Below are 12,421 nucleotides of genomic sequence, written 5' to 3' on the forward strand. Positions count from 1 at the left end.
TCCTTCACTGGGAAGCCGAAGTGCTCCCAAACTGGAGATTTTAATAACAAAAGAGCATCTTTAAGCTCTGGTTTCACCTTAAAACTGTTGCTAGACGCAACATTCTCTAACCAAAGACTGTAGCTATGATACAAGGCATTTACTCTTTCGTGTGGGAACTCGGTATGCCTCTGTTCCATAGCAAATGTAATACACTTAGTAAAAACTAAATAGGACCTGGTTTCCCCAGATTTTCTTAAAACTTATCTAATGCTAGCATAGAATTAGAGTAGCACTGCTACGTAGCTTCATGCTAAAATCAGGTTCACTGCCTTACATAACATCAGTAGTTGTACTTGCACACGGACGAAATCTTTTCTAGAAATGTAAAGACAGATTTCTGAGGTGGTCAGTGCCACCCTGGCTTTAACTGTAGTTCCGCCACTCGGCTGGGTTAATAAAAAAACGATTAATCAATTTAAACAAGTCAAATTAAATAAATCCAATATCGATTCATAAAACTTTTTTTAAATGTCCTCATTTCCGCCGTCACGTTCAACAACAGGAAGTGATGTCACCACGCTCGTAGTTTAAAATAAATCCGACATGGTCATTTAAAGCCACGTTTCCTCTAGAACAGGTTTGCACTTCGTCCTTTTATCAAACAGGAAACAGTCCGACGCTGTTTATCTGGTTTCCATGACGACATGTCATAGCCAATGGCAGTAAGCACACACACACTGACAAGTGCGCACACACACAGGTTTCCGTCAGAGGACAGAGTGCACGTCGGAAAACACGTCAACCAGCTGGAAATCAGAAAGATGAGTTTTCTAGATTCTCTCAGCAGGTGGAGATGGAAGCCTCTCGCTCCAGGGAGGAGCAGATGGAGGATTTCTCCTGCTCCGGTGTTACGCCGATGAGACGTCGCCACGGCAACACTTACAGCTGATCAAGCTGAATCTACGTCAGTGAAGGAATTTCTGAGTATTACGGCTTTAAATGGCTCCAGTATTCTTTGTAGGTTTTATTAACATCAACACATATCTGAGATCTGAACTGAATATTTAGAGCGACTCCGCTGAATGAAACGCTTCATCACGACATTTAAAACGTTTAACTTATTAAATGTCCAGCCCAGAACCTGCTCCGGAGAAGGTTAGACGTTAAGTGTAAGTCACCATGATGAGAAGTGAACCAGCATCATAGTACAGAAACCCGGGGTTAACCCTGAAGTTATCTGCATAAGAGGCAATCCAGCTTCTTTGTACAGGATTTAGGTTAAAACCACAGAATCCTGCATTATTAATAAGAATTCTGCATTATTTTTAACTCTGTACTAGACTTCTACTTCACAGTCCTTTAATAGAATACTTTGATCCTTTAATAGAATACAGCTTTGCATACAAGTAAAACTGTAAGAGAACACATACAGTCACTGTATATAGATGAACATTTACAGGGTTGGGTCTTTTAAACGTTTTCTACTGATATATACATATATATATATATATATATATATATATATACATATATACATAGTAAATACATTCAGGAGGTGTTCGAGTATATTGTGCGAAACCAGGGGAAGGCAGACATTTAATACTGAAACTTGTCTATTGTCACAAAAAGAACCAAAACAAACCAAAAACATGTTGAGCATCAAGCTGCATGCAGAAGCCAGAACTGTTTTTTAACCTTTCAGAGCGAGGAAGGAACTCTTATTGACGGCTGCTGAAAGAGACTTAAGCTGAGGTTGTAAATAAGTACGAAGCATGGTGGGTCAGCTCAGTGTTGACACATGAACATGCAGAATATCTCGAACACCAGCCGGGGTTGCTTTCACCTCTCCATGTTACATGCAGTCTGTCTATCAGTTGATATATTTGGTGCTGGTGTTAGAGAAGACTTACACTGAAGCTGACATTCATTTAGTCATGATCATGGTGGGATCAGCATCTTTGAAAGCATTATAATACCATGAAACAGACTTTAGTCTCTGACACGGTTCAAGATAATGAAAACCCATCAGCTGATCCTCAGATCATCAGTTTATAGAATTACTCTCAAATGTTAAGTACACAATGTAAAATGCAAATGAAGCAAAGCTCACTTTTTATTTGTTTTTTATTATATCAAAATGCTGATGATGTCAGAGTCAGAAAAGAAACTCAACTTTCATCACAAGCATAGGTGCAAAAAAAGAGATCAGGTTTGAGCCAAGTTCTCTGTACTGTAGTCAACCTTTATCTTCCCAGAGGGCCAGCTTGTTGTTCAGCCAAAATAAATAATAATAAACAAAATAAACAGACCACAGTATTCTGACAGGGATAGGTTCACCCAGCTTCACTATTTAAGGCCTGATTTGGGAGTAAAAGCCATTTACCAGGGATTAGGGTGAACAATTACATATTAGGTCATTTTGATAATGAGTGACTTTGATTTGATTTGAGCAAAAAAGTAAAAGGAGAGGATTTTTTTCCTCTAATCAGTCACCCTGCTCAGAAACAGCCCTGCAGCTGGAGCAGCTGCTGTTGATTGTGATGGAATCCTAAGTTAAAAATAAAGTGCTTTGGTCTCATTAATGAAGCTAAAATTTGCTGATAAGAAGCAAAAAATGCTGTTTACATCTTTATTGCCATGCATGCAAACAGTCACTAACTGTTACTAATGAAAACTCATTCCTTAACTCAGGAATGGTCAGGTTGGAACAGGGATGGCAGTCAGTCCTCAAGTGCTGCTGTCCTGAAGGTTTTGGATGTTTCCTGCTGCAGTACAACTGATCAGATTAAGAAGATCCACATGGTTGGGTAGAACTTGTTATTTAATTTTAATCGGGTGTGTTGGAGCAGGAAATCTTCTAAATCCTGCAGGACTGCAGCCCTCACAGACCATAGTTGCCCATCCTTTTTTATATCATTTCGCCTTTGGAAAAATGACAAAAGACAAATTAAGACAACAGGAACAGATTTTTTAGGATCTGCCCTTTTTAGAAAAATGGTCTCTGTTTGTTTTGCAGGTGGTTCAACTCTTCTGAGAGTAACGGCAGTTTGCCATTACCACATTCCTCAGTGACAATGTTTCTGTGGGCAGGAAGTAAAGCCCCGGATGGAAGAAGTGACCGCAAGTAGGATTTTATCTTGTCTTGCTTGTGTTTGATAAAGATCCTAGAAGAAAGTGGAAATGTGTGAAAAATTAGTCAAAAGACTACTGTTGACCTTATAGATCCATTTACCAGAGGATCCGAGACTACGAGGTCCTGGACAGAAGGAAGACGGTGACGGCTCTGAGGGCAGGAGAGGACAAAGCCATACTACTGGGCCTTAGCATGATCTTCTTCTCTGTCATGATGTATTTTGTCCTGGGCATCACCATACTGCGCTCCTACTCTGACAGGTCATGTCCACTGATGTTCAGCTGTAACAAATTTGTGTCAAATGCAAAAATGATGGAAAATATAAACAAAAGAGTCTCTTCTTTATAAAGCAATGCAATGAATCTCCACACAACTCGTACCTTATGTCAAGTAGCAGGAAGTCATGGTCAGCCAGCTCAGTTTTAACTGGAAGAAAATAAACGTCAAAAAAAAAAAAAAAAGAGAGATTCCAGCAGTTAAGATACCAGACTGTGAAAAAACAGGAAATAACCAAAAAGTAAAATAACAGAAAAATTCCATAAGAAAAATTCAGTTTGTACCTATTAATTAAGTACTTATTGATACAAATATATGCAAACTTTATTTAATATGCATGTACTGTATTAACAGTATGGATAAATTCACAATCAAATAGTATAATTTTATCAAACTTCAATTTGTGTGATTAACTTTTTTAACATTTAATTTAAATTATGACAAATTTAAAAATCTATTATCATTATCTATTATCAAACAAATCATTGTTTGGTTGTTCCAGTCATTTGAATCCCGAAGCTGATGGAGGTTCCTTCATGGTTCCTAAGGGAGAACGGGCGAGCTTTCCAAGGATCTGAGTCAGATCATGTTTCAGTTTCAGAGATCACCTGGTTAAAGGTTTGGAAATATTTTCCTTCAGCTGGTTTGGCTCCTTCTCTGTTTGCTGACCAGATGGATGAATGAAAGATCATGGGAGATAAGAGCTCTAGGTGCTTTCTCACCAAGACTGCTGAGCAACAAACTGACAACATGAATTGAGATCATTTTAACTCAAGCAAATAATTCTGTTTCTCAAAATGCATAGGGACAGAAATAATACACCATTCACACACCAGGAAGTTCTAAACTTCCAAGATTTTCCAAGGTTTCCATGAAGTAGCACATAGTTCCAGGTATCAGGAACTAGTTTGAAGGAGCACATAGTTCCAGGTATCAGGAACCGGTTCAGAAGCCAGGCTGAAGCAGCAGATAGTTCCAGGTATCAGGAACTGACTGAAATAAGTCATTCTTGGATAACAGAAGGATATTGACAATACTGAGACAATGTTTTATATCTTCCTTGAGCAACTTTAGCCATTTTGATATGTTTCACCCCTTCATTCATTATAGTTGCAAGAGTCTTCAAAAGTCATGTGACTGAAACCCCAAAACTGTTTTAAAAAATATTACATCACATCCCCACATGCAGTGAAATCACTTTCTTTTTCTACAGTCCGTGGACACGTGAAGATACTTGTACCATTCTGAACGCCACCATCATGTGGGATGTGAACTGTTCATACAGCTGTGGAGCAGAGTGCTGGAAGAATTCCCGCTATCCCTGCCTCCAGGTCTACGTCAGCCTCAACTCATCAGGAAGAGTGATTCGTCTGCTTCACAACGAGGAGACTCAGGAGAACAACCCGGAGGTACTCAGGCTGTGGTTACTACCACCAGCTTATGGCTTCTTTGATTTGTATGGAATGCCAGGTGTAAAAACTTATTATTATTATTATTATTATTATTATTATTATTATTATTATTATTATTATTATTATTATTATTATCTCATCTCAGTTTTGTAGCACATTTTCCTATATCTAAGATGGAAATTAGCTTAAAACAACAATAACGACATAACAGAGGTAAAATTTAATGTTAAATCTAAAAATTATTGCCCTCATCTAAAAAATATAAATGTTTAAATCCATTTAGAGAATTAGTGTAAATCAAAACGTCATATTTGAATTTTAAATCAAATATAAATGTTATATTTAAATATTAATTCTAAATGTTTTAATCTAAATTAAATGTTTTATCTTAAACCAAAATATTAAAACTGAATCTAAATTAGTTATGTTGAATCTAAAGAATATAAATCTCAATTTTAGATGTTAAATCTAAATGTTATCCAAGTAAAAACATCTTTTAATATTATTATTATTTATTCTCACTTTTGTCATATTTAGCACATTTTCCTATATCTAAGCTGTATATTAGCTTAAAACAACATTAACATAAATAATAATGACATAATAGAATTTCATGTTAAATCTAAACATTTAAATCTAAATTAAATGTTTTATGTTAAATCAAAATATGTAAAATATATCAAAATGTTATATTTTACATCTAAAGGATAAAATTTAAATCTTTTATGGAAAAAAATATATAAATGAAATCTAAATGTTATACATAAGTCTAAATTTATGTATATTGCATTTTGAATCTAAATACTTAATCTAAAATGAAATATGTCAAATCCAAATATTTAATCAAAATCTAAATGTTATATGTTAAATCCAAATATTAAATATTATATATAAATTTGAATCTCAGTGTTTCTACAGTCATTTAGCAGACGTTTTTCTCCAAAGCGACTGTTTAAATGTAGATGTATTTTAGCTCAGAGATTTTCAGATTTTATTATCTCAGATTTTCTTCTGTTTAGACAAAATAATGGATGTAATAACATACGTGACGTTTCAGCGGTCTGCAGCCTGCAGAAACGTTGGTGTGACCGTCACAGCAAACCCATCAGATCTGCTGGGACTCGACAGGTGTTCTTATTATTTTTGTGTTTGGGAACATTATTAGTATTTTTTTATATTTTGCACAAGGAGAGCATATTAACTCATTTTCAGCTTTTCTTTTATGGCTGCATTTGCCAACCGGCCAAAGTTTGCAGAATAATCCAGTATTTTAATTTCCCAACAGAGGAAACTAGATCATCTCTGTAATTAGGTTTGGGGAGGAAATATCAGTATCGGTTATCATCCAAGTGAGTTGTAAAATATCCAATATTGTGCATCCCTACTGTAAAATCTAATTATTTAAATCTAAAATCTTAACTTACAGCTAAATGTATAAAATCATTTAGTTTCATAATTTTCTTTTATAAAATCCTGTATCTAAATGTTAGATATTAAACCTAAAGGTTTTGAATATATGTCCCCGAGATCTAAACATGTAGATTTATTATTTAGATTTTACATCATGTTTGACCTATGTGGTTAAGAATTATTTTGACAATGTTGTTTATAAGTTAATTCCCATCTTAATTGCAAAGAAAATGTATTAAATACAAGGAAATTGAGATAAATACTGAGTCAGCTATAACATTTAAACAGAATTTTTATGTTTGGTACCCCGTAGTTTTGATTGGGAAGGATTGATGTGGCTGTCCACAGCTGAATATAAGCAGAAATGTTCTTTAGCTAGAGCACAACACAAACTAAAATCTGTTTCTTATATAATTGGAACATTGGAAACATGTCTTTTTTCTCTTTCTGGTCCTCTTCTTCAGTGTTTCTACATCCCACGATGCCGGAAGGATTACGCTGCCACGCACTCCACAGTTCAGAGCATTTCTGAGCGTCTCAGGTCCCAGCACATCATTCAGTGTTTTGTTGACCCCACAGACACAACGCACAGCGCCATTTCCACCCAGATTTACGGCAGAGTTGCTGTCTTTCACTCCCTGTTCTGGCCAACCTGCACCTTGGTCGGAGGGAGCGTCATCATCGCCATGGTGAAGCTGACCCAGTATCTGTCCATCATGTGTGACAGACTAAGCCGCATCAAGAGGTGAAGGGAAGTGCTCGTTAAATTACATAGAAAGGGGACAAGAAAGGAGAAAAAGAGACTAGAAAGCTTGGACTTGGTCTGTCTCCGACCACTGGACTGCTGTTCAGTTTCCAGCTGAACCTCCTGGTGGATGAAGCTGAATGATAAACTTTGAAATGTTCATGTTTAAACAAATCTCACTGTATTAAAGGATGTGCTTTCCAGTGATATACAAAGCTGCTTCTTTATTTTTATTATTTGTCTTCCTACAGGGATGTTCCATCTTAGGTTTGGCCTGGCATGAAATGTGTTTCTGGGATGTGACAGCTGTTTTTCCTATGCTCACAGATCGGCAACTACATAACGTCCCTATCTGCTAAAAATCTGCTCTTTCACATTGTTAATACGTCAGTGTTGGTTTTCATATTAGAAAATGAGCAAAGCCAACCAGGAACATGATGGTGGAGGATTTCTGCTTTGAATCTGCAGAGCTACATACTCAATATATAGAAAGTTATATATATAGAAAATTTGCAGAAACCAGCACCAACCAAAGCTGACTACCTGCCAGCTGGGACTCTAACAAGTAAGAAGAGAGGCAAGCACAAGCTGGGTGTAGTAGTGAGTTGATGTTTACATACATCCATCAATCCATCCATTTTCTTGTCGCTTACCAGGGCTCAGGTCTCCTGCCTCTCCTCAACCACATTCACCTGCTCATCCGAGGGAATCCTGAGGTACTCCCAGGTCAGCTGAGAGATGTAGTCCCTTCCAGACGGGATGTGCCTGGAATACTTCTTCAGGAAGACGTCCACATGACATCCTGACCAGAATCCTGAGCCACCTCATCCCAGATGACCGAACTTCTCACCCTATCTCTAAGGGAGAGTCCGCCCACCCTGTCTTTGAGTGCTCTTCTGGGCTATGACTTCTGGTGCTGGGCATGTTATGTCTTGTGCCTCGTTCGAGCAGAATGGCCTAATCTTTTCATAGAGAAATGTTTGCCTGTCCATGGTCAGGCCAGGTGGGACCAGGACAGAAATGCTGATAACTCTTGATCTGTGGTGTTCGGAAGTAAGGACTCAGGTGCGACAGCCAGAGGAAAGTCCTGACTATCACTGACCTGACTATGAGCCAACCCCAGCGGTAACATGCAAGTCATCAAAGCATTTCAAGAGACAAATTTAATATGGTTCACTACATTACACGAAACTGACTGTTATCCTGCTGCTTCAACCAGCTGTGGGATGCTGAGGCGAGTCTCAGGAGAACCATTTTTCACTACCTGTTAGCAGTAAGTTTGTTTCCGTGCGTGTCCTTGACTTTATAAAAAATAGATTTTTACAATAACTGAGATAAAATAACATTGGTGATGTCTGCCAAAGTGTCCTCTGGTCCTCATGAACAGTTGTTTGATCCATCCAAAAACCACACTCGGGGGCAAATTTGGTGTGTCCAGCGAGGAGTGAAGCTTGTGTCCAACCAGCCAGGTGCCATACCAGAACATTTTTCACAATGAAGATCCACATCTGGTTCCCCAACACCAAAGTTGTTGAAGAAATGATGCATGTAGCTGATGACTGCTGTAAGGCAGGAGGCAGAATGATGCTGTTGACTGAGACTAACGAGCCAGGAACAGAAACCACAGAGCACACGAGGGAAAACTACAAACTGAACTAAACATGACAAACACCAGAATATAAACCAAGATGAAACATGCCTGGTACACACACAATGATTTTTCTAATCTCATGAGATTTTTTATCTGGTTGAGACCTCACATGTGAAGATAAAAAAAATCTGTTTTGATCGTATTGTGTGTGGTATGCTCCAAAATGTAATCACAGAACAACACACACACATGACGATGCTGTCCAGCAACTCATCTGCAGTCTGGTCCTCCGAGAGATGTGCAGGAGACGCTGGTTCCACAGTGAATTCGTGCATCTCAGCACTGCTTTCAGCTGAACCCGGTGAGCAAGCTTCCCTCTGGAGTTGTTGGCTTTATCCCAAACCTGGAGCCCTTGTCTGCAGTTCTTCCTCCACAACAGCTCTGGGTCTAAGAGCATAAACCAGCCAACCCCGGCTGTTAAATGTTGCTTATCAAAAGCATTTCAAGTGACAAATTTAACATGGTTCACTACATTACTGTTATCCATACTATCAGCCATATTCCAGTGCCAGAAAGAGAAGGGCTTCTTATTTCTAAAAAACCTGAGTGGTAGGGCCACTAAGTCAATGCCTAATGATTGCATCTATGGATTTCTATAAAGCCATTTTTACACATGAACTCTGGAATATTTTCTGACATGTTCACCAGATTCTGTGCTGGATCTTAAGGAAATTCTGGAATTTCTGTCAGACCATTTGAAGCTGATAAAGTGTTGTCTCAGGAGGTATGATGGGCTCCTGGGAGCTGCACAGCATCAACCTGAACATTACACAGAATGCAGGTATCCTGTTTGAGGGGGTGAGGAGGAAGAGTCTATAGGCAGGGGGTTTCTCTCTGGATGAAATCAACCTGTCGTCCACAAAGTGTCCTCAGTACATCTGGCATGTCTGCAACTTCAGAAAGCTGCTGGCCACCACACCAGGAGGAAAGAAATTGTACAGCCCTCGTTTCCTGTCACCAGCAGGTTGCTCCTTCTAGGTAAACGTACTTTATAAACATAAATAAAACAAATTTTAAGGAGTGAGCCCTCTTTATTCTACCACAACAGCTTTGAGCAATCAGGATGTGGAAGACGAACATCTCTGGAACTGGAACCTCACCACTTTGGGTTCCCTGATCCCATCAGAATGTTTCAGTATGATGCAAATATAGATAGCAGTACATTTTTAATGTTTACTCTCACTTGTTTCTCATTTAAAACTGAGTGGACTTTAGGTAGCCAGAGGTTAGGGCCGTGTTTCTAAGTCTAGTTCCTCAGGACGCCCTGCCCTGCATGTTTTGAAGGTAAACCTACTATAACACACCTGAATCTAATGAATGGCTCGTTAATAGGCTTATAAAGAACTTGAGAGGAAGTTCATTAATCTGAATCAGTATTCCTAAAGATCCTGAGAATCCTCTCAGAGAGCTCCTAACTTAACCTATAAACTCCTAGCAAGGAGTTTTAGCCTAGGAGTGATTCCAAAAGATTTTCAGAGAACTCAAGGAATCGACAGCAACTCCTATCTGAGTGAGGAGGTGTGGTTGACCCCGTTGCTAGGTATGAGTCATCTTTTTAAGAGCTGTGATTGGTTGAGCCTAAAAGCTAGACACACCTTCGGTGATAATGGGCATAAGATGGACTGTCAAATCAATACACTTAATCACAGAATCTAATCTGTATGAAAACTGTGCAGTTATAAATAATATTTTACATATAAAGGAAATCTATTAAATGAATGGTAAGCTATACTTTACAATTATCCTACAGAATGTGTAGAAACTCAGACCCACTTGTGCAGTGCTCACATGCTGATAGTTACATTTATTTGCTTACATTTACAATGCTGGTAGTTGTTGGGCTTTAAACTTTGAACATTTCAACTCCATTTTGTATTAACGAAGGTAAAATGGCTCAGCTTCCATCAATGTCTGAAGCAGTGTTGGTTGGCTTTCAAATCTACCACAAACCAGTGAACAGCAATGGAAAAGAAAAGAACAAGGAAACCCAACTGGACAAAGGAACAGTGTTTGCTCCTGGATCAGTTGGTCAATGAGCATAAAAGTGTTTTGAGAGATACGTTTGGCCCCAGTGTTACAGTACAAGCCAAGAAGAAAGCATGGGAAAGTATAGCACAACAGATAAATGCCTCCTTCCTGCTGGTAGTGCAGACAGGTGGGGATTGCGAGAAGTGGTGGTAGGTGTTGCAGTCAAAAGCAAAAGAGGAGAATGCAGCACGCAAACATGAATCTTCATGCACAGGTGAGCGATGTACCACTTACTTACACCTGCTGGCAACATTAATTTAAATGCCTTATTATTGTGTACATGTTGGTCACTGGATCTCTTTTTAGGGGGTGGACCATCTGCCAGGCAGCTGTCCCAGTTTGCAGAAACGGTGTTTGATATACTGGGGCAGTCAGAAGTTAGTGTCACCAGGCTGAGGGAAGACACTGACTCTTCAATGATGCAGGCCATTGAAATGCAACAAAGGCAGGACAAATGAGTTTTCATATATCAATAGCTAGGTATACAAAATATCAAGAACAATGTTTATTCATTGCATATGTCATTCCTCATACCTGTCCCGTCCTGGGTATCTTTCTTGCCACAGGCTTTGTGTGCATCGTCTCGTTCTCTGCGCTGTTTCCGTCTGCAGGTGGTGTCGAAGTGTGAGGTGCTTTTGCAGTAACTCCACCAAGACTTTCGCTGTCAGGTCCTGGCCAGATGTCCCTTCAAGTCCCATCTGAAGCACACCAGGTCCGCTGTTACCTTCTCTGCTCCTCAGTCACTTGGGTTGGAGGTTTACCTCTCTGGTGCAAACGCGCCTACATCACAGTGTCATCTGCTGCGGCAGCATGCATCTTTTCAGTATCCTCGTAGCTCCATAACTTTGTTTTAAACTCTGCAAATGACATGGTCTCATCAAGTTGTGTGACATGGATGGCAAATGGTCGAAAAGATTCAGGCAGCCCTTTCAGAACCATAGCTAACGTCAGGCCATCACTTAAGGTTTCACCAGCATTTCTCAACGCTGTGATGGCAGCCTCAGCACAAAAGATCCTATTCAGTCACACTTTCATTTGCTGACTTTTTAAGTGAAGACAGTATAAAGGCTGAAGATACGAGGCTTTCCTTTACCTTGATAATAGTCTCTCAAAATCCTTAATGTTTACTTCCCTTCATCAGCTGCCTCACACAGAACCAGCGAAAGGCTTTTGTCATCTAAAAACTGGATATGTTCTGCATTTGCCTCTGCATTCTTTGCTGTATCCTCATCATTGGTGGGTTTAGAATAGTGTTCTTCAACTCTTGAAATCGAAGGTGGCTCAATTTAGTCTCCCAAAGTTTATAATTATTTTCATCTCCATCAAACAAAAGTCGGGACCAACAGGCTTAAATCAGCGACACGTCTACTCATTGTGCTTACAAGTTCATCATCGCAGTGGAAAACACATTATAATCTTTAACTTCTCCTGGGCCCATAACCTGTTGGCAGATCCGAGCTTCACAACGGTTCTGTGTTGAGTCAAGACTTGTGTAAACCAAAGAAACCAGTTTTACCAATAAAACTTATGTGAAAAAAAAAAAGCATGGGAGACAAAAAGTGCTTTTGAATCGGCTCAGCTCACAATCAAAACAGCTGTGAGTCAACGGCTCTTTATTGAACACACCCACATCAAATCAGTCTGGTCACACACAACTAGGCCAGTAACCCTTCAAATTAGGAAGTGAAAACACAAATTCACATAACACAAAGTCAACAAACAACATAAAACATGAATTAATGCAAGTTTAGAAAACACAAAATAATTGAGAGCATCTGTCCACA

General features: G+C 39.0%; 1 protein-coding gene across 3 annotated transcripts in view; it reads left to right on the plus strand.

Annotated features, from left to right (window-relative positions):
* Window positions 1-7,132, plus strand: part of si:ch211-247n2.1 (calcium-activated potassium channel subunit beta-2) — a 75,013-nt gene extending 67,881 nt beyond the window's left edge. For all 3 annotated transcript variants that reach the window (XM_042006995.1, XM_042006994.1, XM_042006993.1), the window contains exons 2-5: window positions 2,999-3,106; window positions 3,205-3,375; window positions 4,605-4,800; window positions 6,678-7,132. In XM_042006995.1, the coding sequence (XP_041862929.1) occupies window positions 3,057-3,106; window positions 3,205-3,375; window positions 4,605-4,800; window positions 6,678-6,962 (702 nt within the window). In that variant the 5' untranslated portion in view covers window positions 2,999-3,056 and the 3' untranslated portion in view covers window positions 6,963-7,132. The remainder of the gene's footprint in view (window positions 1-2,998; window positions 3,107-3,204; window positions 3,376-4,604; window positions 4,801-6,677) is intronic.
* The last annotated feature ends 5,289 nt before the right edge of the window (window positions 7,133-12,421 follow it).

This window comes from Melanotaenia boesemani, chromosome 14, assembly GCF_017639745.1.
Source record: "Melanotaenia boesemani isolate fMelBoe1 chromosome 14, fMelBoe1.pri, whole genome shotgun sequence".
Classification (NCBI taxonomy): Eukaryota; Metazoa; Chordata; class Actinopteri; order Atheriniformes; family Melanotaeniidae; genus Melanotaenia; species Melanotaenia boesemani.